General features: G+C 42.0%; 1 protein-coding gene across 1 annotated transcript in view; it reads left to right on the top strand.

The window, feature by feature from the left end:
- The window catches only part of gli1 (GLI family zinc finger 1), a 61,779-nt gene that overhangs the window by 22,759 nt on the left and 11,765 nt on the right, over positions 1-27,255 (top strand). Inside the window, exon 2 of the mRNA XM_056438068.1 lies at positions 25,451-25,560. Within this exon, the coding sequence (XP_056294043.1) occupies positions 25,490-25,560 (71 nt within the window). The 5' untranslated portion in view covers positions 25,451-25,489. The remainder of the gene's footprint in view (positions 1-25,450; positions 25,561-27,255) is intronic.

Raw genomic sequence — 27,255 nt, forward strand, 5'->3', positions numbered from 1 at the left:
CTTTTACTCTCACCTTTTCATGGGTATTAATGCACTTATTCTTGTTAAGAGCATCTGCTAATAAGTAAATGTGTGAAATGTGAATGACAACAGTGTCCCTGGCTTGCACTGTCCCTCGGGATAAGCCACCACAATAGGAGCACAACACTAGAGCCCTTATGCAAACAAAGTGTTCTTGAATGAAGGAGCCATTTAAAAATGATCGCACTCCACAAACAGAATGCAACCCTCCTCTCTCCGTCCTGCGGCCACCCCCCCCCCCCCCCCCTCCTCCCTAAACTCTCTCTTTTTGTCATTCTCACCTTCTCTCTCTCTCTCTCTCTCTCAGTTCCTGTCTGTCCCCTTTGCCTGTTAAACACATTTGGCCTATGCTAAACCTGGAGTGACAAATACTCCCTTTCTCTCGTCATCAAAGGGCTATATCTGTGTCCTTGTTTTCTCAGCGCTTTTAAAGGGGTGATCAGCGGAGGGGTAGGAAGGGAAGAAGGTGATGCCGTGCTGGATATAAGTTGGAACCTGGGAATGACTGACCGGACTGAGGAATGAGAGGGAAGGAATGAGAGAAGGAGGGGGGGGGGGGGACTGAGATCGGAGGTGGAGGGTGGAGTGATTAAAATTCATCCCACGGTGCAAACAAAAGAAGGAATGAAAAAGCGGGAGAATGCAGCAGAGAAGAGAGAGTGTTGGGAGGAGGAGAAGGGGGAGGGGGGGGGGGGTAAGAAAGATTTGGGGTGAAAAGAAGATTGTAAGCCTCAGCAGATCCCTCCCCTCCTCTAAATGACTGCCTTTGACTCACAGCACAATTATCCTCTGAGACAACGGAAAACAAGGGAAGAAGGAGGGGTGGGTGGGAGGGAGGGAAGTGTGGAGAGGAGTAGGAGATAGATAGATGAAGAGCAAGAGGGCGAGAAGGAGAGAGAACATTAATTATTCGGCAGGCTTTTCCTTCCAAGGTTTGCAGAGGCGGGCTGAACAGGGGGTCAACAATTGACTCAATTACAAGACAAACTCTCCAAGGGCCCTACACCATCACTCACTGCGGACCCGGCCGCTCTCGGGAAGGCTGTTGATTTTTTTTTTCTTCCTTCTTTTCTTTGCCGGTAAATGTTTGCCCCTCTTCAGGTGCCCCTGGCAGACGCAGGAACTCCAGCCTTCGGCTAGACTTTAACCTTTTCAGCCAATGAATGATTCCCCTCTCTCTCTCTCTTGCTCTCTCTCTCTCTCTCTCCATGAAGAGTTAGAGCGAGGGAGTGAAGAGGCAGAAGAAGGGCTATAAGCTTTCTCTTTGTCAGGCTTTATAGCTGGTAATGAATAAGAAACTTCTGGTGACCCAAGAGGACAGTTTTTTCTCCATCGCACAGGTGGAATTCTCTTATTTATTCTCGTGGGCCAAGAGCAACATAAGACTCTTACAGACGGAGAAGAAATTAAAACAAATTCAACTGTGCAAAATGCAACAGGGATCTTACATATAAATAATGGTTTACAGTGTGTGTGTGTGTGTATTGTTTATACACTGACAGTTACATGTGTGTGCAGTTGCAGTAAAACCCTGTTATCTCAGTAGTCTAAAAAACGTTAGTGTAATATTCAACTTAAATATCTGTATATAGCTTAAATGAAAGATTATTATTAATACATGCAGGAACTTTTCTCTAAAACCAAAATATGTAGATGAATGCACCGAAAGCATTATTCATAATAAATCCTCATGAAAGTCAGAGAGTAGAACAGAAACATGCGTAAAGTGATCCTCTCGGCAACCAGACGAGAGGTAAAAGAAGAAGAAGAAGAAGCTTTTATTTCTAATTTGTGAAAATGGGCTTTACAAATAAACTGAATTGAATTGAATTTAGTTTTGGATTAAGCTCCAAAAATAAACTGGATCCTTCAATTCCCATAATGCAACTCAAAAGCATCTTTCATTAGACCCGTCCTCTTTCTAACTCTACACCTTCAGCTTGGAGCGGAGGTGTTGTTAAAAATGTAGAGCTTCGATAGTCCTGATGACATCATCAATATCATTATTGATATATTCCAAATGACATCATGTACTTCTTCTTGATTCCGACAAAGTTTCACAGAGACGACACCTGCGTTCTCTGTCTGCGGTGACACTGTGAACAAATGAGAACGTATAGCAGCGCTCTCATTGTTCCTGCTGACCCTGCATTTATAAGGTCGGACAATACAGTGAGGAATGGGATTCCAACAATAGGTCTCCAGTCCCTCTCTTCTCAGTCAAAAGGACTGCTCAAGCATAGTGCCGCTTAACACTGCCTCTCTCTCGCTCTCTCCCTCTTTTTTTCTGTTTCTCTTCTTCCATCAACTTGTCTTTTCTTCACTTGTTTCTCTTTGTCGCAATCATTTTCTTCACTTCTCTGTATTTCTCTCTCTTTCCATCCCTTCTGATTCACGTCATCCCTCCTTTGTAAAAGAGAAAGAAGAGCATGAATACCACACACACACACACACACACATACACACATACAGACCGAGTCGCCCGCTGCACAGCAACATTACTAGATTCTCTCCATCTCAAGTGAATCCCTTTAACTCCTTTTTTTTCTCGACAGAAAACGGTGGTAAAAGTCACTTTCATTCCCGCGACGTCATGTTGTTATCAGTTTTTATTTATTGAGAATCGTATCCCAGGATATTATGCATACATGTGAATGTCAACATCTCTCAAGATGAGTTCAATCGTGTGTTTCTTCTCATTAGAACTTGATTTTAATTACAATGACACTCCAAGGTCCAAATATATATTTAGAATTAAAATAAAAATAATTAAAAAGCTACATAAGACAACCGTGAATCCTAGCTAACATTGACGAGAAATGATGGTCTCAATTACTATTGACTGCACCCCTTACATGCTAGCATACATTTTAAAATCACAAAGTTTCAAGCTGGAGAGGATAAGGTCACGTGGTACGTATGATGCTGTTTATAACGAGTGGCTATGTTTGCTAACTTCAGTTTGCCGTTGTTGTCTCACTGAATCAGTTGAGCGACTTTAATAGTTTACTTTTGTTATCGCTACGTAGAGTAAAATAAGCAACAGCCAAACACATAAAGAGATGTTTATTTCCTGCTGTTGGTGTCGTTCCACTTGCTGTTCATTCATATCATTTGGGAAAGATGCAACTCGGATCTATGGAGTTTCATATAAATCAGATTTCCCCATTCGATTGTTGAGGAAGTCAGAAACATGAAGTCATTGAGTGATTGACTCATGAGGAAGTTTGGATACTCAACAACGTGTTGTCATGTTCGGAATCCCATGTCACATTCATAGCACTCTAATAGTTTGCTTTTCAAATGTCACATTGCACACATAGAACGAACGACACATTTAAATTGCTTTGCCCAGAAGGACTGTTCCAGTAAAAGAGCAGGACAGAAAGGTGTGTGCGTGGGTGTGTATGTGTGTGTGTGTGGGTGTGTGTGTGGGTGTGTGTTTGTGAGTCTTTAGTGAGCCATTCACAAGCTGCTGACGTAAATCGTGCCCTTCTTATTGTGTTTGTTACATCAGGTCCCTGGGTCATCGAGGCTGTCAGCCACCCTCTCTCAATTCCCTGTGTGTGTGTGTGTGTGTGTGTGTTTCTGTTTGTATATGTGTGTATCTGTGGGTGCATGTCTTTTCAGTCAATGTGAGGTAGTGAGCCTTGTGTACAGTTTGCCTTTATATGCTTGAGTATGTGTATCGGATAGAGTGCGTGCATGTGTACGTGTGTGTGTGTGTGTGTGTGTGTGTGTGTGTGCGTGTGTGTGTGCATCGCTGAGCACTGCTTGGAGATACAGACTGGAATTTAGGGCTGAGACGCAGTGAAAGGGGCCCTTCCTCATGCATGAGATAGGATCAGTGTTTACATGCACAAATAGCAGAACGCTTCTGTGATTGCAAAACAACTCACACACATGTATGATGTAAACCGCAGCCTTTGAGTTATGGTAATGGGAACCAATAGGATTGATCAATAATTATTGTGTGTGTACAGTTATGCTTTGAAAACAGGTTATGTTTCATGTGTTAATCATTACCATTGGTTGTTGTCATGTTATATCTCTGACTTGCACTGCTTGGTGACAGTTATGGTGGTTTGTATTAAGCTCCCACGTTTTTGTTTTTTAAACGTCCAGACGAGCGTTTCTAGCACCGTTTCACAAATAATCTCCTTCCATATTATTCCATAAGTCTGAAAATACATATCACATGACCACATACACCATACTCCATGAGGGGCTGATAAAAGCGGGAGTTGTCGCAAAGCGTACAACAATGTCGTAGTGTGGACGTAGCATCAGCTTGTTGTGGGTCTGCTTTGTGTGGACCGTGTTTCAGGGCAAACCTTTGATTTGATCCCTTCCTCTGCATCTGATGTCACTGGTTCCGTGGTGCAAACACTGTACCAGTAGATCACTCTGTGTCCGGCGCCCATTCTCACACACTTTATCGTATGTTCAATGTACGTTTTCACTTTAACCCTCCTGTCGCCTTAGGGTCATTTTGACTCGATTAAATATTTCACCCTCCTGTCGCCTTCGGGTCATTTTGACCCGATTCAATGTTTCACCCTCCTGTTACCTTTATATTTACTAACATATTTTACCCTTTGGGTTCAATTTGACGCCAGCAATTAAAACCTCCAGAAAATTATTAGAATTAATATTGTTTTCCAAGTTTAAGTGTGAGGCACTTTATGTTTGTTTGTTGACTACCGAAAGAACACCGACATTAAACATTGAATGGGGTCAAATTAATCCTAAGGCGACACAAGGGTGTAATATTGATTCGGGTCAAATTGACCCTAAGGCAACACAAGGGTTAAACAAACACCGTTTTGTTTTTATCTTCCATTTCTCAGCAGAACTTATTGCATGCATCCTTAAGGCAAAGAAAACACGTTGAATGCACTACATGTCACATTTGTAAAGCACTTTTAATGCTTTAAAACCTTAATAATAATAATAATAATGCATTACATTTTTATTGCGCTTTTCGAAGTACTCAAAGATGCTTTACATCACAATTAAAACATCCGAAAAGCTTTACAATAAAAATAACAAAAATTACAATAACAACAATAGATAAAAGCAAATAAGCACGTAGAGCACACAATCACAAAAAGCAGTTCTGAACAGGTGGGTTTTGATTTGGGATTTGAAGAACGAAAGGTGGGTGCACTCTCGGATGCGTTTGGGGAGAGAGCTCCAGAGGGAGGGGGCAGACATGGCGCAGCTCTTTTATTCTTTATACAGCACGATCAATGAAGAACTGATCATGGACATGGCAGAATCAAAACTATAACAGCTTTTTATTCATAGCTTGGATAACATCTTGATTTACCTGTAGTCTGAATACGCACAACAAAGACCTGATGAATTATTCATAGGGCTGTCAATCGATTAAAAAAATTAACAAATTAATCGCACATTTTGAAATTCATTAATCGCGATTAATCGCGATTAAAAGTTTTTTTTCTTCTAAAGACTAAATCTTCTAAATGAACGACTAATCCCTTCAGACAGCGTGTATTTTAGACACTTGGTTAATTGTATTCTTTTTTAAAGACAAAACTTCCCACAGAGCTGTGTTTTCAAAGAGGCTCCTGCCTATAAATTGCCAGCGAGGTATTTAATATCGTGGATGATAAATTGTTTCTTCGGTGAAACATCCAAATTAGTAAAAAAAGGTGTATTAGAGACCCCATTGGTCCTGTCATCTTTAACATAAACAGCAGAACCAGTGGCCTTGGTAAACTGACAAATATGTAATGTTAACCCTCTGGAGGCTGGGCTCATTTTCTCGATTTTACAAAAAAATGTAAATTCACCTTTTAAAGTCTTTTGCATGTGACACATCCCAGTGTTTCCCCACCATTCTATCAGGGTGAGGCCCCGCCCCCCTGTCATGTTCTCTATAGCGCCAGATTACAGCAGAAGTAATGTAAGGTTCTTTCCTTAAAGACGTCTTTGTTCTTTTATTAAACTAAACGTCTGTTGTTGGTCGTCTCTCCAGCAGCATGTCTTTCTGTCTCCACGTGTCGGTCACTCTTCTCGGCTCTCTGTCTCGCACGCCGCAGAGCTCCATGCCGGCGTGTCTGCGCGCCAACCCTGTATCACAAAAATTACGTTCCCCCAGACCTAAAATGCAATTTGCAGTTACGTTTGACTGAAACGTATTTCTCTCCAAATTACGTTTGACTGAAACGTATTTCTCTCCAGATTACGTTTGTATTTGACGTATTATAATTACAAATACGTCTCTGATCAACGTATCTTTGCCGTTTGTTTTCTCTCTTTTCTACAATGCTGTTATGAATAGTAAAAAGCGTCCTCTAGTCTTATTTATTATTATGTTATATGTTGTTTCGCCTGCGTATTATGACAGCAATAAGCGTTGTAACGGATCATATGAATTGGCGTGAAGACTTAATGCTGGTGACTCTCCTTTATTTTCTTTTTTTAGGTGACAATACATTAATTAAAACTCGTACACTATCACCACCTTAACAGAGTTAGTCCCATACGGTCAATTCAACTATTACACTTGTTATAAAATGCGCATCTGTCCGTAATCTATACCATAAAGTTCGCATTTTAACCTAAAAAAAAATGCGCTTCCTTTTAACCTTTCAAAATAAAAGTCCGATTTATCTGTTAAGCGGAAGTAGTATAAAACGTCTATATTTATTCAAACAATACAATATAAAAGGCATACATACATCAAAATCAATAAGGAAAATGCTAAACAGTCAAACAACTCAAAACAATAAACCCTTCATGGGGTTATTTACAGGCTTGTTTACTTCTCATCAAACAAAAAGAGCAGGTACCCGGAAAAATCGGGGAAATAATTTGGGAATTGTTAATAAAACATGATTTACCCTTCAACTTCCACTGATATGCATGCAAACTAATACATCGTTTCACACACACACACACACACACACACACACACTGACAGAAACACATAGACACTCACACACACAGACACACACTCTCATACGCACACACTCTTACACACGCACACACACACAGACAGACACACACTCACACACACACACAGAATGACAGACACACACACAGACACACACTCAGACACACATACAGACACTCACATACATACACACACAGGCAGAGACACACACTCACACACACACACACCCACACACACACATATACACATGCACACACACGCATACTCTGCAGACTGACCCTTGACCTCCCAATTGTCTCTCAGATATAACCCTACTGCTTTATATTAAATATATTATATCTTCCTAAATATAAGACTTTGAGGTCGTGGGGGGAATCCCCTCCAAAACCTTCACAAGATAAAATTGTCACTGTGCCAATAACCCTTGTACGATCCTTAAAACCAGTCTTTAAGTACATTTTTCATACTTTCAATCAACTTACAGTTTTTTTCGTTTGCTAAACGACAGTGGGCACAACTGGAGTCACATGTGCAAAACTCTAACTACAGTCTGCACACCAGCAGTTCATGTGGACCAAACTCTAGTTTGTTTTTCATTGCTTGAACACAGTTTTCAAAACTCTAACACTTTTCCCATGACTTGAACCACAACCTGCACAACACTGAGGATCTACAGCACTTTGTTCAAATGCTAACACACTGCTGTCAAAACTATGAACCACACATTCAAACCGGAATACATTTCAGCCTTGTGCCTTTCAAACACTGCTGATTGCAATTTCAGCTGAAAGGCTAAGCAGGTGTCTTCTTTTAGACTTGTTAGTGAACACACACACATATATATATATATTACACTATATAGAGGTAGAGCTCAGAAAGACTAATTTTGGAAATGGAACAAGGAAGACGGGTTCGTGGAGGGAGAAGGGAGGCAGGGAGGAGTGGAGGAAGACAAAGAGCTGTTATTCCAGATGAAATAAGGGCTCCACTTATAGACCATGGAATGTAATGTCGTGAACCAAGTGTTTGGTCACCACCAGACCAAAGGTCTCTTTTGGAAGCCATGCGTGCCGGATGTGAGGACACAAGTCCAGAGGACTGCCAGGGATGGATCAGGCCTTCCAGAAGGTTCTTCCCCAGGTGGCAAGAGAGAACATGAGATGTGATGTTGATGACAACATGTGGCCTGATGCTAGAGAGAGGCAGGATTAGTCCCTCAATTATTTGTTCGAATTACAGTTTCTACTTTTAGTTTCTACCTTTCTTTTCTCATTACTGTAATTCTGTAAATTACTACAGACTATTGAAGCAAACTGCTAATTTTCATTTACCTTAAAGAATTGTTATGTTCTAAAAAAATTAATAAATCATGTGAAAGAATGTCACTCTTTTCTTTGAAGAAAATATTACTTTGTTTGAAGTCACTGAAATTGTTCAAACTGTAAAGATGAAAAGTTAGTATTTTCTGTATTGGTGTTTGATGCTCGTGTTTTTACTCTCAGTGTGCTCTGAGTGACAGTGTGTGTTACCTCAGTGAGGGTTGTGCATGTTGTTTGGCTGCACTGAGCGTGTTTTGAGCCATGTGTGAAGAGTTGTGTTGCTTGGAATGAGTTTTGCAGGTGATGTGAACTGTTTAGCTCAGGTGACTGTTGGTAGTGCAGACTGTAGTTAGAGTTTTGCACATGTGACTCCAGTTGTGCCCGCTGTCGTTTAGCAATCGGAAAAAACTGTAAAGATCTGGATTATTTTCAGATTCAAAGAGGGGCCTCTGAATATGAATACCCTAACGTTTTGGACCAATAGCTCTGAGCTAAGGGCCCCCAAAACAGGTCCAAAGGGTCAAATTGGGTAAACATGTCAGAGTTTAGCTTTCTTTTCCAGGTTGTAGCCACTCCCAAATGGGGTAGAATACAATTGAAAGTGTTCATATAGTACAAACATTTGAAGAGTTGTTAACCTTTGAAGGAAGGAATTTTGTTTTTTCAGGGTTTTTAAACCCTTCCCAAGCAGGGATGCTAAGTGCTATATGTTGCCAGCCTCCATGGTTGGGCCCCATTTGGGAGGGGCTACAACATGCAAAAGAAAGCTAAGCTCTGACATGTTTAGAAGAAAAAAAAGCTAAAATCAGTCCAAGCTCATAACAGGGTCTCAGATTTGTTAAACCACACACCCTCTTCAAGTCCTGGATTTCAGACAGCCAATCAGTGGCAGCTGGTGATTTTTTTGGGGGGGGGGCGCAGTTTAAATATCACTCAACAATGAGAAGAAAAGAGGTTTTGAGTAGAATATTGTAAAAAACAAAGCTTTATTTAAAGAACACAGCGTGCTCAACACTGTCCAATAACAACTATCAACACACTGTAACTTTGGGCATGAGAGGTTTGGGCTGGGTTTCAGAGGTTTACAAAATAAAAGAGTTTCACCCTCACATGAAAGAGGTTCAGAGCAGAATAGAGTCAGAAAGAGATCACATGTTACATGGGGGACAGAGTAGAACCACTACTGTAAAGACAAGTAGCCTCCTCTCTTTAAAGTGGTCAAACTTCTCCATAACTCTCTGGTTAAAGTCAATCATGTCTGTAACCAGCCTGTTTCATTATTCTGGAGGGAATGTGTCTGTTTGTCAGAACTTCTTCGTTGTGTTTCGATGCCAGTTCGGTCTCCTTCTGCTGACTGTAAACAGGGTTAGCTTCAGGCTGTTAGCGAGTTAGCTCCATGCTCTTAGCTAGATAACTGCGGCAAGATTCGTGCTTTACACTTGTCTGAAGCTCTGTCCCAGGACTTTGGAATAACAGACAGGGGAAACAAACAAAAAACAAATTACTCACGGAGCATCCAGCTAACCAGCTCCGGTTAGCATATAGGCTTGAGGAGAATCTCCGGGTGTACGTCCTCCCGCGGTCAGCGCTTTGCTGCAGAATTTTTAATTCCGGATGTTCGGGTCCCAACTCTTTCAGCCTCTTCTTGTCAATATCTGACCGTCGATTGAAAGGTGTTTCGCGTAGAGATACCACAGAGTTTTCAGTCGCCGACGCCATGCTAACATAAAGCTTCTGCTAGCTATGTTGCTCGGGTACCTCCGTGAAGCCCTCTGGCAGCAGGGTTGCCAGGTCTGTGTGACACAACCAGCCCAATGGCCAATAAAACCAGCCCAAAAACCAGCCCAATATCAGAACTCAAAATATGCCCGTGCCAAACCATATACACTGCTTTTAAAGTCCAACAGCATTGCTATCATTGCCAAATGTATTGTAATATCTACAAAGTAACAACATATGTTTTGTATGCCAGCATTAAAAGCAGTTTTCCCTAAACAGTTATTTCACCTAGGTCCTAAAATGGCCTTGTGTAATTAGATACAGTATATTATCATAAATAAAATGTGTACGTGCTGATCTGGAGTCAATTTGGTAGGATTTGGGTATGAATAAATTATTTCATTTAAAATATGGATTTTTATTTAAAGATATTCATGTAATTTGCATGCAAAATAGGTCTACCCGAACCAACGGACAAAAAATTCAACCCGCGGCAACACTTCAAAAGTCGCCCGATTCCGCAGGAAAACCGCGGACCTGGCAACACTGCTCTCTGGGAACATACGGGTCTCTGATCTGCCGAATAGTCCAATCACGTGGCCATGGCGCACATTTTTGCGACCCAAGATTCACGTTTCATCCGCCAATGAGAAGCCATCCTTGTCGAAACGACTGAAATGTTTTATCGATGCCGTACACACATGTTAGACCAGCGCCTCGAAAAAGGGGAGGGGCTTCTCTCCGTGATAATGGCGATATATTATATTTTTTCACATTAACTTAAGTGGTTGTTGACAGGCTGACGGTCTCCCACACACATTTAGCGCGTCAACACGGTATATTTACTATTTAAATGATTTGGCATATAATGTTTTTTGACAGGATTTTTTTTTTCTTCTTCTTTTTTTTTTCATCTCAAAATTTTAAGAGGGGCGGCGCCCTAGCGCCCTCTATGGATGAACCGCCACTGCAGCCAATTAACTCTTGTGGGTGTTTCGGAGGAAATTTCACCCCATCACCTCATTGTAGGCCCTGTCCTGAGTGTCTGTGTTCAATTTGGGATTTCCAGGACTAATATTTAGGAGATTATGGCCATTTTTGCACTTGTCAAAAAATATGCAAATTTAAGAGAATAAGGCCCAATTTGACCCCTTGGACCTGTTTTTGGGGCCCTTAACTCAGAGCTATCGGTCCAAAACGTCAGGGTATTCATATTCAGATGCCCCTCTTTGAATCTGAAAAGAATCCAGGTCTTTAAGTTGATTGAAAGTATGAAAAATTAACTAAAAGACTGGTTTTAAGGATCGTACAAGGGTTATTGGCACAGTGACAATTTTCTCTTGTGAAAGTTTTGGAGGGGATTCCCCCCACGACCTCAAAGTCTTATATTTAGGTAGATATAATATATTTAATATAAAGCAGTAGGGTTATATTTGAGAGACAATTGGGAGGTCAAGGGTCAGTCTGCAGAGTATGCGTGTGTGTGCATGTGTATTTGTGTGTGTGTGTGTGTGGGTGTGTGTGTGCGTGTGTGTGATTCTGCCTGTGTTTGTATGTATGTGAGTGTCTGTATATGTGTCTGAGTGTGTGTCTGTGTGTGAGAGTGTGTGTCTGTGTGTGTGTGTGTCTGTCATTCTGTGAGTGTGAGTGTGTGTCTGTCTGTGTGTGTGTGCGTGTGTAAGAGTGTGTGCGTATGAGAGTTTGTGTCTGTGTGTGTGAGTATGTGTGTGTCTCTGCCTGTGTGTGTGTGTACGTATGTGAGTGTCTATGTGTTTCTGTCAGTGTGTGTCTGTGTGTGTGAAACGATGTATTAGTTTGCATGCATATCAGTGGAAGTTGAAGGGTAAATCATGTTTTATTAACAATTCCCAAATTATTTCCCCGATTTTTCCGGGTACCTGCTCTTTTTGTTTGATGAGAAGTAAACAAGCCTGTAAATAACCCCATGAAGGGTTTATTGTTTTGAGTTGTTTGACTGTTTAGCATTTTCCTCATTGATTTTGATGTATGCCTTTTATATTGTATTGTTTGAATAAATATAGACGTTTTATACTACTTCCGCTTAACAGACAAATCAGACTTTTATATTGAAAGGTTAAAAGGAAGCGCACTTTTTTTTTAGGTTAAAATGCGAACTTTATGGTATAGATTACGGACAGATGCGCATTTTATAACAAGTGTAATAGTTGATTTGACCCGTATGGGACTAACTCTGTAAAGGTGGTGATAGTGTACGAGTTTTAATTAATGTATTGTAACCTAAAAAAAGAAAATAAAGGAGAGTCACCAGCAGTAAGTATTCACGCCAATTCATATGATCCGTTACAACGCTTATTGCAGGCGAAACAACATAAATAAGAATAGAGGACGCTTTTTACAATTCATAACAGCATTGTAGAAAAGAGAGATAACAAACGGCAAAGATACGTTGATCAGAGACGTATTTGTAATTATAATACGTCAAATACAAACGTAATCTGGAGAGAAATACGTTTCAGTCAAACGTAATTTGGAGAGAAATACGTTTCAGTCAAACGTAACTGCAAATTGCATTTTAGGTCTGGGGGAATGTAATTTTTGTGATACAGGGTTGCTGCGCGCGCATTTGGGCGGAGCAACAAAAAAAAGTCCCCTGCACCTTCCGCCCCGCGTCACCGACACGTCGCCCTCTGTTTCTCTGTGAATATCGAGGAGCAGATGGGAGGAAGGAGGCGGACTGCCGCGGCTTGACACTCAGAGGAGTGCAACAACTTCAACGCACACCGGAAGTAAACAGTTGCGTTAATTGCGTTAAAATATATTAGTGCGTTAATCGCGGCCAAATTAATCGCATAGATTAACGCGTTAATGCTGACAGCCCTAATTATTCATAATATTTACTTTAAACAAAAGTCCTGCAAACTGCCTGAGTTGCTCACCTTCAGTTCACTCAGTCAACATTATATTCTCCATCCTTTAGTTGTTTACTGAATGTCGTTATTAGAGAGCATCACACACATGGCGGAAGACTTCTGTATTAAGTGGCCAAAAGAATCCGAAAAGAAAAGTTTGAGTGTTACTTAGAAAAAGTCTGACATCTTGTGTATGACACACGATAAGTGACAACTACTGAAGACCTTTTGTCTTTATATGTGAGGCCCCTCACACATCTGCAAATTATAGAACATCTTGTAAAATGTGCTCCCGACTGAAGGATTGATTTCACAATCGATTTAAATGAGCAACAGCTCGGATTGTTGAAATTCCTCATATGTTTTTTTCAATTTCTGTTAAATATCTGTTTATCTGAGAGCAAAACCTAAATTTTGGTTTAAAAAAGAAGAAGTGTGTTTTGATTTGTGTGTGTGAATGTGTGTAAGCATTGGTCTGTGTGTGTGTGTGTGTTTTTCAGCTCTTCACCTCATCCAGTTCACAGCTGATTAGCTCATTTGTTGCCTCAGTTAATGCCACTTAATTACAGGCCTGGTGGGAACTAAACACACACATCTCCAAGATGTAACTGTGTGTGTGTGTGTGTTGGGTGTGTTATAATGTGTGTTGTCTGCGTTTGTTTAGTTTGTAGACTCCACTGGACATCCGTGACTCATCTCTTCCTGACAGCATATGATCTTGAACCCAGCCAAGCCTTTCAATCGTTCAGGGAAAGTGTGTGTATGCGTCTGTCAGTGTGCGGGGGCGCTTTTGCCTCTGTGTGTGTATGTGTGTGTGTCTCAGTGAGTCACATGCTAAGCCCCAAACACCGGCTCAGGAATACCAGACAATTAAAAGCTAACGCAGGCCCCGGATGCCTTGCCCCTACCAACATCTGGGTATTAAACTAAAGGCCTGCGATATATTAGTTATGAAGTCAGCAGCTCTGAGAGGGACCACACAGGAGAAGTGCACTTCTTATATATGTCTATGTGTAAATGATCCAAAATAGCTGCTCTGTCATTTCCCCATGCGTGTAAATTGATGCGGTTTGTTTAAGTTAATGACAAGCAGATAGAAAGAAGAAGAACATCATTTTCTTCCCTCGTGTTTTGCATCCATTCTTGTGTGATTTACAGTTTACTACAGATTACCAAAGGGCACACAAGGGGGATGAGTTGGAGCCTGAGACAGATTTAAGCACAAAAGGAAAACGTGTTGTTTGGCATGTTGAAGTTTTCCAAACGATTCATCAAAATGAACCAGAAACACGTAAAACTGGTGAGAGGAGATGACTATTTGGGAGCATGTTCAGGGAAACGGAGGAGGTAAGAGTGAGAGGATGCACATTTAGGGGAAACACTAGCGGGAAAGTGATGATATAACGCAGTAAAATACAATGACCCTAATTAAGGTTGTACACACAAACACAGACGCACAACTGTGTGAACGGACGGAGGCAAGTCTCCACGTGTGTGTTCAGCTACTGGGAGACATTTAAATACAGTTTACATTCGGAGTAGAGAATGACTGGTTGGGTATGTAGAACAACGTGATTTGTTCACGATGACTTTCAGCTTGATTCTCGACACGACAGCGAGAGGCGACTATTGAAACATGACGCCGGCAAACTGCATGCGTATACCTGCTCATGAGAGATCAAAGTCGGCGTTGACTTCTTTTTTAAGTCTTGTTTATTTTGTCCTTTATCAGATTGGTCCTGTTTACATTAGGAGACATTCTTAGAAAGCAGCTTGTATTCAAGGATTTCCAATGGCTTTGGTCCAATTTTCTCAACGATTTGCAAAACTATTCCAGTAAGATATTTCCCCACGGTACTGAAAAGCACCACCAAATTTGAGTTTATAATTATTATTATTATATATTCACTTTGGTCACTGCCTTGTGTATATATTGTGTTTCCTCTGTAGATTTAGTATTTTAGTATTAGTATTGTAATTGTGTTTTATTTTTATTTATTATTATTTATTTATATATATTTTTTTACTTTTTAATTTTTAATGTTTAATTTTTTTTAATTTAATTTTAAATTTTAGATTTTAAATTGTTAATCTTTAAAAAAAAAAAAAATTAATGCTCTAATGTGCTGTGATCCTGACATTTCCCCACTGTGGGCCTAATAAGGGATTCTCTTATCTTATCTTATTAATAAATTAACATTCTCTACATGGGTGAGGAAAACTCTTCATTAGCGTGTCGACATTAACATGTGGTCACCTGCCAGGCGTTGCATTGACAGGACCTGTCTTCTCCCAGGTTGAACTCTCTTTACATCTCCACATTGCTAACAGCATCTCCCCCTTTCTGAAGCATAAAACATGAAAAATGTGCAGTCAACAAATTCAAAGGCGTCTCGATTAATCCCGCCCAGTGGGTGTTGACGGTTGTGTGGCGGTCGTGTGTCTCTCCTGTCGTAGCTGTGGTCACTGTGTGCGTCGGGCGGCCTGCAGGCCTCGTCTGCTGCCGAGGTGGTTTGGAGGGACCGTGGGGCGGTTTCTCCCACACACCGAAAAACACACATAAACACTCTCACGTTTTTCTCTCTGCCTTTCTTTGTCTGTCTTGCTCTCAGCCAAACACATGCGTTGGGTATCCGCCCCCCACACACACACTCACACACATTCTCTCCCCTTCCATCCACCAGAGCCCCTCTGCCTCTCTTTCCTCTGTCTCTTTTTTCTCACAAGTTTTCCACCTCCTCTCTCACTTCCAGCTGTGTTATACAGCTATGGAATATAAGTAAGCAGCAGGCAGGCTATGAATATCGCCTGCCCACCCAAGACTGTTAGGATTATTATTTTTCTTATAATCACTGTGGTCTTTCTATAAACCGAACAGATTATTATCTGGTTTTTGTCCCCGTTTCAATGTGTAAAAGCCAGCTGCAATGATTTTGTGCAGTCGACATTTTCTTTGTACTGGTTTCCAGGAGATGATTGACTGAAGAGGATTTACATGGCCTTGATTTGTACTTGAGCTTCCTTGTCAGTAAAGCCTCCGCGGTGATCAGTAGTGTGGACCAGAACCAGGAGGAAAAGAGACGTAGAGCTCCAGAGGGAGGAAAAGAGCAACAAGCAGTTGGGTGATGTTGATGGGTGCTGGTGGAGAGGAGTGCTTAGCTGGATTTACAATGACAACGCTCTGTTCTCTTTTTCTTGAAAATGGGGGTTGGGCTCCGAGTTGTTTATAGATGGAGCATTTTCTTCTCGCTGCCTCGGCCTACAGCTGGGAGCCAGCTGTGTGAATCAACCTCTCCTCATCTGCTTTATCCATCCATGCTTCTCTCCCTTTTTCCTCCCCCCCCCTGTTTCCCCCCGCTTCCCCTCCTTAAAAGGAGTTCAAAGACATATTTGTGGTTGTGGCATTACCTACCTGATACACAGACATGCAGAAGTAGTAGAAGGCGAAGAGGAGGAGGGGAAGGCAGGACGAGAGTTTGATGTTACTCGGCAGACAGAATGGGGAGGAAAAGAGGCTGGAGGTAAGGAGAGAGGAGAGAGGAGGGGAGGGGAGCAGGGTACAGGAAACCACAGGTATGTGCAGGATGGCGGGTGGGTGGCCTGGAGAGAGGACAGAGAAAAAGTGGGATAGTGGACGAGTGAACAGCGATGTTACGGGGAGACTAAAGAGGAAGTTAACACTCACATGCACCACGTCGGTCCTCCTGACAGAGTTGTTGGTCCAAATCCCTGAACTGACCAATGTTGAACATCTAACTGCCTTTGAGAAGCTGCTCAGCAGCCACAAGTACAAAATGGTGCTTGTGCAGGCAAATGAAAACAAGGAGAGGTGAACCGCTCCTAATCTTCAAACAAACCCTCTCAAGTCGCTGACTGATCAGGCCAACAGTTACAGCGCTGGTAGTAGAACACTCGTTTTGACTGTGTGTTGCTGTATAAGGCAGCTTGAGTGAGTACTAGGGTACTTTTTGCCCCCAAAAAATCAGTGCATTCGGTTAATATCTTCAGTTATTTGCTCTTCTGTACTGCTGTTCTGAGCACAACTCTTCCTCAAGTTGAATAAAATGATGGCTTTCACTTTGCTTGAATCAAAAACAAGTTCAGTAAAAGCTCATCAGCTGTTTTCTGCTCTGTTGGCTCCACTCGTTCTCACTGGTGTCGCTCTACCGTTGCTAGTCGTGTCGAGCTGCCGCTCTCCGGCCCTCTCGTGCCCTGATGTCTGTCATCAGTCACTCCGGCGGTGTAGCAACAAGGGATCAACATTTCTTTCTGCCATTTCGACAAGGTGAGAACCCCAGCAGTGAGACATCAGCGCCGCGGCTTCCTCGGCCCACAGTTTACAGTGGAGGGTTACGTGAGGTGTGAATCGGTGGGGTTGAAACCCGGGCTACGGTGTTGACTGTATTAAACCCCGGTTATAGTTTGGTAAACATTAGTTTAGGGCTTCAGGGATTCTTCGTTCTCAACATAGCTGCCGACGTTTGGATAGGCTTCCCCTTTTGAACCCCAGATTATTCGTTGTGTTTTTGTCATGTGAGGACAGTTGTTGCTCCTTTCAGGTCACTGACTTTGAAGCAAACGTTTTTGGGGGTGTCAATGGCAGACACACATTTTTAAATATTGAAGTTATTTCTCTCGTTTATGAGACTATATGAAACGTTATGTCTATCGTATAAGGCAAGGCAAAATTGTCCGATTCAACGACATTTGTTTTCCCAATTTTGCTTTGCAGACCAAACTCTTTACATCAAACTTATGGTTATTTATTTACAATTTTCTCGTGAAAATATCGAATGACTGACACTGTCAGCACTAGATTTATGGAACACTAACCCCTCATGTAAAACATTTGAAATAAAAAAAATCTCTTTTAGATGCATACATTTATTTTTTATAGTCTACTAGGTGTTAAGTAGACATTACTAAATTAAACTTTTGCTTTGGTTCTGATAAATTTATAAACATTTTATTATTTATTTATTCTGACACCTCAGACTGAGGTAGGACGATAAAGTCTGCAACGTATTTCCAGTGACAAGTTTGTATTACATCACAATATAAGTCAATAAAGATGTATATTGAATTAGGGCTGCAACAACGAATCGATAAAATCGATAAAAATCGATTATTAAAATAGTTGGCAACGAATTTCATTATCGATTCGTTGTGTCGCGCGATTATTACGGCGCTCAATAAGTCACGGAGTATAAACAAAGTTGAGTTAAGCGCAGAGCGGCGCAGGAGAAACAAGAGCGGAGCGGAGAGGACAGACAGAACGCTGCGTTGTGAGAGCCAATCAGCGCTGAGCTGCTCCTCTGTTGATGAATCTAATTGGCTGCTGCTGCTCACGTGGCGCTGGATGCGGAAGTCATTCACGTAGTCGGAGACATTCACGGAGCTAAGTGCGCCTCCGGGTGACGTTATGACCCCAGACACCAGGGCGCTACATGTCACGACGTGTGTGGCATTTCCACAAGAGTATAACGTAGAAAACGTGGTTATTTATTCCGCGGCGGATGGCGGAAAATATTTTTCCACGGAGAAAGGCAACGGAGATAAACCACGACGCTGTGAGCGCTGCGCGTGCAGACAACATTTAACGGAGCGGAGCATTGCGTGCGCTCTGATCGCTCTTTTAATGAAGTATCGATACTAAAAATATGCTAAATCACATCGTTTTTAACGTACGGGTACTTTGTTAGTATCGCTACACCGTGCAGCGTGACAGCAGCAGATGTAGCGGACTAACATTCAAGCTAACCTAACTTCCCAAACGCTGTCAACATCTGAACGCTGATTGGCCGAGACGAGACACGTCCCATCAAAGATGTTTTATTGCGAAGAGCACCACTTCACATTTTTTCCGCGTCTCACTGTAATCTCAACGGCAGCGGGCCAGGTGAACAAAATAATAAATCGGAACGCGTCTCTGATATTGTTCAGGGGGCGGGGCCACATGGGGACCACTGCTCAGGAGAGGAAAGCTGTCAGTCTGTTTGTGACGGTTCATCCACATGCTGACCAGTGGGTCTCCAGGACCTTTCCATGACTTTAAACCAAATTTCCATGATTAAACATTTTGTGAAAACTCTGTCTATACGTGACAAAGTGAGAAGATTTACTATTTAAACTAACAATGAGAATTCCAAAGCATACCGTATATATACCGTGTAAATTAACATTTGAATAAAACAAATTTGCATTACTTTTCCAAATATTTTGGGATTTTATTTTTTCAATTACTGTTCTAGGCCTGCTAATAGCCATTTAAAAATTCCATGACTTTTCCAGGTTTTCCATGACCGTACGGACCCTGTTTTGAATAAAGGGTTGAAAATTAAAGTTTTTTTGTTTTTTTATCCGATTAATCGATAAAATAATCAACCGATTAATCGATTATCAAAATAATCGTTAGTTGCAGCCCTATATTGAATTATCGGCCAGCCCTGTTAATACCTGTTTGCCTGCTCACAATGATGCTTATTTTTGTTCTGTATTTTTTCTAATTATCCATCTTGGCTGACGTGAGAACAATTAAAGCTGTTTAAACGAAACTCAAAGTAGCTGTTCAAGTATATATGACATTAATCTTCCCCGCAGCGTGCAGGTCAGTGAATAGGGCTTATTGTACATTACAGTGATGTCTCCAGCCCTGTGGCCTTTCGGTGGTCACACCATTAGCCCCCATCAAATTACAGCAGCTGTGAGGAATTTACAAAGTCTGGGTAAAAGCGGTAAAAACACAGGGCAGGGTGTGTGTGGGGCAGAGAAGCAGGGAAGGAGGAGAGTCAGTGCTGGGTGGAGGGGATGGAGGGGAAGGAGGAGGGAGGAGGGGCGGTTACAAAAACAAAGCCAGAATTTAAAAACAAAGTTTACCACCGAAGGAAAACAACGGGGCTAGAAAAGGTTGATGGGTGAGGAGAGAGGGTAAGAAAATGAGGTCGACTCTGAACTGTGGTTGGCTGACGGCCTTCGTCCCACCTCCGTCCCTCCCCCCTCCCCCAGCCCAGTCTCAGACCCTAACACAACAGAATCCCCCACAAGCCCAGCCACATCAGGAACGGCTGGCTACATTATAGCTGCCATTATCGTCTCTCAAGTCATAACAGCCAGAGAACACCCACCTCGACTGCAGCTCCGCCGGGAGGGGGAGGGGCGAGGGAGAAGTCGCAAGAGCAGGAATGAGCCGAGAGAGAGGGAGGGAGGGAGAGGGTGGAGGCAGCGGGGGAGAAGAGGGAGAGAGCAGGAGATAGCCAGAGATATAGAGAGCAATGAAAAAGGAAGAATGAGAGGAGGGAATTAGGGAACGAGGGAGAGGGTGGGGGAGAAAGAGAGGAACAACATAGTTTCAGACGGGTGTTTATACTGCGGCACGTGCTCCAAAGACGTGTGCAGAGTTTGATTTTGCCTGTTTCGTGTTGTCTGAGTTTATCCAGCAAACAGACGCTGTGTACTCACATTCCCATCTGAGAGGAGAGAAGAATTGAGGTTAAGAGGAGAGGGACTGTAATTAAATGCCTCTTTCTACATCGGATGGGGAGGGGGTGACATGTGTGAGCCCCAGTTTAGTGTTACACCCAAGAGTAAAGGAGTGGAGCGGCCGAGAGGAGTGGGCCTGGATCAGGCCTTTTGTCTGACACAACCAGTGACCTGTGGAAATGTCTGTCCTCTCTGGAGACTTCCTCCGAGGGAGGAGGACTGACGCTTTATGGGAATGTCACACATGGCCAAACCCTGCAAGACTAAACAATGTCTCTCTTTGTATACAACAAACACAAACTATCACCTGAGAACTGAAGTCTGCGGGAGAAATACGGACCAAAAATCACCTCAAGCATTTGAAGCCCTGCAATAAGAAAGCTACTTCGTCCGTGAAGCGTTGATTTTCCGAGGAATAGTTGAGATAATATTACACGTTAATGTCATCAGAAATCATAAACACGCTCGCTCAGCCATGTTGCTGTCAACTTATATTGATACTATCCAACTTTTGAAAAAGTAAACACATTTTTCCAGCATTACTTGTCTAATTTGGTTAAATTTGGTAGAATGAGAATGTTCTACTTGTGCTCCTATTGCGCTAAGTCAGCATTTATATTGTCCTGTAACAGGAGTGCAACACAGAGTGTAAATAGTGTTGATCCACCTCTGCCAACATAAGCTCACATGAAACCACTTACATATACAGGTCATACCAGACCCGGCTGCAGGAACAAAACAGCTGAATCCAACTTTTGATTTATACGACAACGAATATATTAGATCTACAGTTGCGGTTAGTACCAGCTTTACAGTGTTGGGTTTCTGACAGTGAAGGAGTAATAGATCCCTTGGGATACAAAGCCATATTTTATTTATATGTGGTAAGCTGTTGGTTGGTTGGTGAGTAAGTAGGTGAACTGGAATGTAAATGTATGAGGCCAGACCACAGTCAATACTTCTTGTGCTTGTTTAAAAATATCCAGCAACTGAGGTAAACTCCTTTCCATTCAGGATACTATCTGCTAACAGTATATATTTTTTTTTTAACTCACGCATGAGATTGTCTCTATTAAGATATTAAAGTGCCTCGGAGCTGTGCTTTAAAGGTTCTTTTAAGGTTAACCCAAAATAACGATGCCAGAGACTTTCAGCCTCCACTTCCCTCAGAGGGGATTTAAAGCACACACATGTGTAGCTAATGCCTAATTATTCAGATCTGTGATACCCGAACACAAAAGAACAACAACCATAAACATTGTATTTTATGCCACACACCGAACACGGTGCTCCTCCACTCTCTTCTCTGCTCGGTCTTTAACCAACATTTCATCTCGTGCAAAAGGAGGAGGCGTAACGCCTATTGCTTTGAGCGATAGGCTAGAAAACAACACATACAACACGTATACACCTTGTTTACGTGGTGGTGGTGGTGGAAATTGATCTGCAACTGTCGCCGATCTCCAGTCTGTCGTACTCGCGACCCACCGGGGCGTCACACACTCCACGATGAGAATCCCTGCTGAAAAAGCTACATTTCTTGATTGGTGATATAGTGGAGGTCACTTTGGGGTCTTCACACACCAAAAGATATGATCTTCCAGGCATTTTTCTTTCTCTTTTTTTCTTTGTCAAAACAGGATGATTTTCTATATTCTGCACATGCACCAATACAACGAGACTCACACACTGGAATACTTTGATAAAGCGATTGCTCAGTTCATTAAATTAGACATCACAGTGGCGTCTGTGATCCTGATGGCGTTTTCTCATAATAATTTTTTTTAGAATAAATGATTAATCCATTTATTTAAAACATGTATTATCTTTATTACGACAAAGCATGCAACTCTTAATGAAGTCTACTGTTTGCCACATACTAATTATATATTCATGGTCTTTTTCGCTGTGGTTCCATCAGATTCCATCAGGACAAAGTGGTTGTTGTAGAGATGCCTTGTTTTAGGTGTGGCTAACTTGTATGAGGTGGGAGGGGGGTGGGGGTGATGTAGCAGGCGTGTGAAGCTGGAGTGTTTGAATGTCGAGGTTTTTGGGTGTAGAAAGGGGCTGAACATCCTGTCCTCATCCTCAGCTCCTTGGTTCCTGCCGGTGCCGCAGCGGAGCACTCTTGTTTGGTTAGCTGTTTGATTTATGGCCTTGGGGTTTTTAATTTGTTTCTGCCCCATCCCTCTAAAACCCAGAACCACAAAATTACACCTGGGAGCAAACTCCCCGTTTCTCACAAGATATCGACCTAAAATAGCACAATGCCACGACACCTGTACCAGCACCGTGCATTATGTCATCATCCATTTAAATGTACTGACACACGGTATAGAATTAGATGTAGAAATACATATCTAGTACAAAGCCCTAGGTACATTCCTTATGATGCACATTTAAAAAGATGCACTACAGGAATGCACTACTGGTTTTGTTTTGTTTGCCATGTTTTTCTTATGTTAAAATGGGCTACAACTGCATTTCGTTGTGCGTCCCTGTGTTGCATATTGACAATAAATGAATATTTGAATTTATGCAAGTGTTAACACATTTATAGATGTTTTTTTTCCTTGATGTTTTGCAATAATGTTCAGTATCAACGTTTTGCAACTTGACAGAAACGTCAATGTGAAACATTTATGAACTCTTCTGATAAACTATGTCATATTAATGCATTAACTGCACATATTAATTCTCTAAATGTAATTTTTAGAGGGAACGGATGCTCAGACTTGGCAAACATGAATTATGTTGACTTATTCTATGTTTGCGCTTGCCTTACAGTAATTGACTGAATAAGAGCACACTCTATGTTCCATGCAGATTAATTATTCAACACACAAATGAGTGTGTGTTCACGGAGCTATACAACAGTAACACTCACACACTCACTCGCTCCCTGGAGAAACACTCGCAAACATATTTTTCAAAGAAATTCCAGCCTGCTCATGCACAGGTGGTCTCATACATTATTCACTCTTCCTCCGAGATCCGCCACCATTTATCTAGTTGAACACACACACATCTCGAACACACACACACACGTACACACACACACACACGCTGCACTCTAAATACACTTGTCTCCAAAACGCCCTTCTCATACACATCTGCCACTGCTTTTACAGTACAAACTACTTCGGTATATTCAGTCACACTCACTCTTTCACACACACACACATACAAACACACACACACACGCACACGCACACATACATTCTCTAGAGACTTGGTGGCCACTCGATTATTATGCTACCCCATGGCGAGACTGACAGGTGTGTCAGCATGTGTGTATGTGTCTGTATGTATGTGTGTGACAGGCTGTCTGGCGACCCCCTTCTCGGTATTTATGGGTTCTGGACAGCTGAGGTGCTCGGCGAGATCTCTATTTAGCGCTTCCGGCTCATTATCATACACACATCCGAAGCGGGCGCCGAATATATGCAATTAGCCCCGGACCGCCCACATCATTTAGCCACTCGCCTACTCTGCGTATCAAATCCCCCCCTGGTGGCTTGTGGGCTTAAATTGGTCCCTACTGCCCTTTTAACACGTGTGCTACTACATAACTGGCCCGGCAACAGAGCTTTCATCTGCAGTGGACAGGAGCTGTCCCAGTTTGCGTTGAAGCACTCGTCACATGAACATCAGCAATGAAATATTTTAATTCCGCATACATGGCCAGAGTAAAAGAATAGTGCAAGATAGTCTGATTTGTTCACAATTTTTTCCAAATCAATGTAAACATTTAACTGTTGCATTTTAGTTAAGAAAAAAAAAGAATAAGCATGTTTCGTATTACCATTTGTGGTTGCTATGACATCAACGTGTATTTGTTTTTGTCCTAATTACCCGTGTAAGCGTGTAAGAGCCCACAGTCCCGACTATTAGTACCTGCACTGATGTGGTTGGATGTAATAAGCAGGTGCTGGTTCCAAAGATCCCTCAGCTAGAATTACCTTACACCTGCACTGCTGCTGAAAGATAGCATCTCAATATGAGTTTCATACAATAGATCGCTTTGTTCTACGATCATTGTTCTCCGTTTCTTTTGCTACTATCCGGCAACTATTTGTTGGTTTTTTTAAGCTTTGAGGCAAAACCCAGATGTTCTTCTTCTGTTGTGTGACTGCAACAAAGCCCACTGTTTGTGTCACAGGGTTGTGTCTTCTCTGTGGCAGTGTGGCAGGGCACATCAGTACCATCACATGACCTGCTTTTAAAGTCCAATTCGTAAAGCGTTCACCATTATGTTGCTATTTAGGGGACAGTAATGTTAATTTTATGCAATTATATGTACTTATGGATATTTAATTCATCCAATTGGAGCTTTTGATGTTTATATTTCTGATGATGAAGTAATGACCGCAGAAGCGCAACTCTAGCATAGTTTTCTCTTAAAGGAAACTCAATTCTCAGACATAAAGGTATACGTAAACCACCTCGTATCTGATCTTTAAATCAACTGTCAACACACCTGTAATGGGGTTTTCCTCCAGTACTGCAAACAGTATCTCCTAATGTTACGCATTGTATGAGACCTTATGTCTTTTGAGAAGTGTTGTAGCTTTTATTCATATGTGACGGACTACAGTTTTGAAACATTTTGCAATTCATATTTCAAAATATGTCATAACTAATCCAATACAATATGATGGATTGAAGCATAAACAAAGCTCACTATAAGTGCTGTTGCTTTTTATTCCTACCTAAATGTGACTTCTAACCTGTATTTTACTTTCTGCAAGTTATATTTGAATGCCAGACTGCAGAATGTATTTTTCCGATGTTAAACTTTATTTCTACTGTGTTTTTTACGTTTGTACGTTTGCGTGAGTAATGCATTCAGTTCTTTGTACTGGCTTTGTTTAGAATAAGTATGACTCAAGCTTTTCACAGGGAGATTGTTTTGCCCTGAAACTCTTTGGTTTGGTTTGGTCTGTTATTAACAACCTACATCATCGTTTTCTTCTCCACCCAACCACAATTGTTTTTGTCCATTTGCCTTTTTAGTAGTAGTTTAGTTTAGTTTGGTGGGGTTTGTTTGGGTTTCCTCATGTCACCCGAAGCGTGTCCTTGTGTTTGTGCGTCAGGTCCAGGCTGTACGGGGAGCAGTAGGTCTCGGAGCTCCAATGCCAGTGGACATGCAGCCACACCAGGGGCTGTACCACTACGAGACCTCACCCAGCCAGCCCTCCAGAGGGTAAGACAGCAGTTAGCTCATCGCTCCGTGGCTGCATTCTAACCGACATTTGACGTGGCGACTTGTGTGAAAACAGTTTCAGAAATATAAGGAATAGGGCAACATTTGAAGAAATGTGCTTATTTTATTTTTTTCCAAGAGTATCAATGAGACGACCGACACTCCTCTCGATGATAAGAAAAAAGTTAGTCTGAGACGATCTTAGCATATCTTAGCATATTCCTACATGCTAATATATGCTAAAATAGCCTCACTAAGAGAGGTAGCCTGGTACTGTCAGCCTAAAAACAAGACAATGTTTATTATTGTTTTGGCTGTGCAGTTTTATTTTATTTTTTTAATTTGAATTAATATTATGAATAATAAAAATGCTATTGTACATTATTATATAATCATTGTCATTATTTTGACATGACAGAATCATTTATCGCAATTATTTCTTGGATGATATATCGTCCAACACAATTAGGAGTAAAATTGTTACAGACCTAAACATACACAGCAGTTTCTGACATTTTTTTAAAAGTTAAACAAACTTCTAGTGCCATATAGAGAACAAACGTGTAACGGTGACAATTTTGGAGTAACCTCATAAATATGCGAATAAATACAACCCTCACGATATGTCTGTGAGAGCGAATATCAGTCGACATAGTGGCCCAGCAGATTACTGCAGGCCTGCAGTTCATCCAGCCAGCCAACACTTCCATTCTATTGTTGACAGATATTTTCGAATGTTTTAAAAATCTGGAAAACTCACTTCGACAACAAGACTTCAACACGATGTGCAAAGTCACCGCGCCCGGCCCAAAGTGAACTATGAGCGCTGCGCCTGAAATCACAAACTGTTGTCTCTGCACGGGGGTTGACATCGTGACGATACATTTTCTAACTGTGGACAGAGCCAGTCGAGCTGTTCAGAACCTGTACCTATTTTCATCCCACAGATATTCTGATTGTTGTGGACGCAGCGCTAGCTCAGGCCCTCACTCCTCCCCCCACCCCCTTCCACATGCCACCCAGGTTGCGGGTGGACTCGGCCTCTCTCTGACAGCTGCTAATTACAGGCTGACCAGGCCCCGCTGCGCTCTGCATGACTGCCTCGCGCCCCGCTCAGGTTACCCAGAGTGAGGGAGAAACAGAGAGAGATGGAGAGAAAGGTGGCTGGTAAGGACAGAGAAAGACAGAGGAGCAGGAGGGAGAAGAAGGGAGGATGAGGAGATAGAAAGTAACAGAGAGAGAGGGAGAGAGAGAGGGAGGGGGAGAAACAGAGAAGTGGAACAGAAGGGGTGAATGGAAGAAGAGAAAGGGAGAAAGGAGTGAGAATGGGAGGGAGAGGTAGAGTCGGGGGGAACCAGCACAGTGGATTAGAGGGGACAGATTAAGCTCCTGTGTGGAATACACATTGTGGTGAAGGAATTAGAGACCTGAAAGGACGATTTAGGAGGAGGTGTCGATGAAGTCTGCCCCTTTAGGAGAGGAGCGAAAGGGAAGAGAAGGAGAAAAAGAAGAGGAGATACAGATTTTGAACTGACCAGTGAGACTGAGAGAAGGTCAGAGAAAACATTGAAATTCATGTGAGGGCTGGAAAGTTACATTGAAGCTTCCCTCCTCTAGTTGGTAGGGGGAAACCCAGATGAGTACATTTAGACAGTAAAGACCAATATGAGGGCTACACGCCATCTAGTGGCGGGA

Source organism: Pseudoliparis swirei, chromosome 18 (assembly GCF_029220125.1).
Source record: "Pseudoliparis swirei isolate HS2019 ecotype Mariana Trench chromosome 18, NWPU_hadal_v1, whole genome shotgun sequence".
Lineage (NCBI taxonomy): Eukaryota > Metazoa > Chordata > Actinopteri > Perciformes > Liparidae > Pseudoliparis > Pseudoliparis swirei.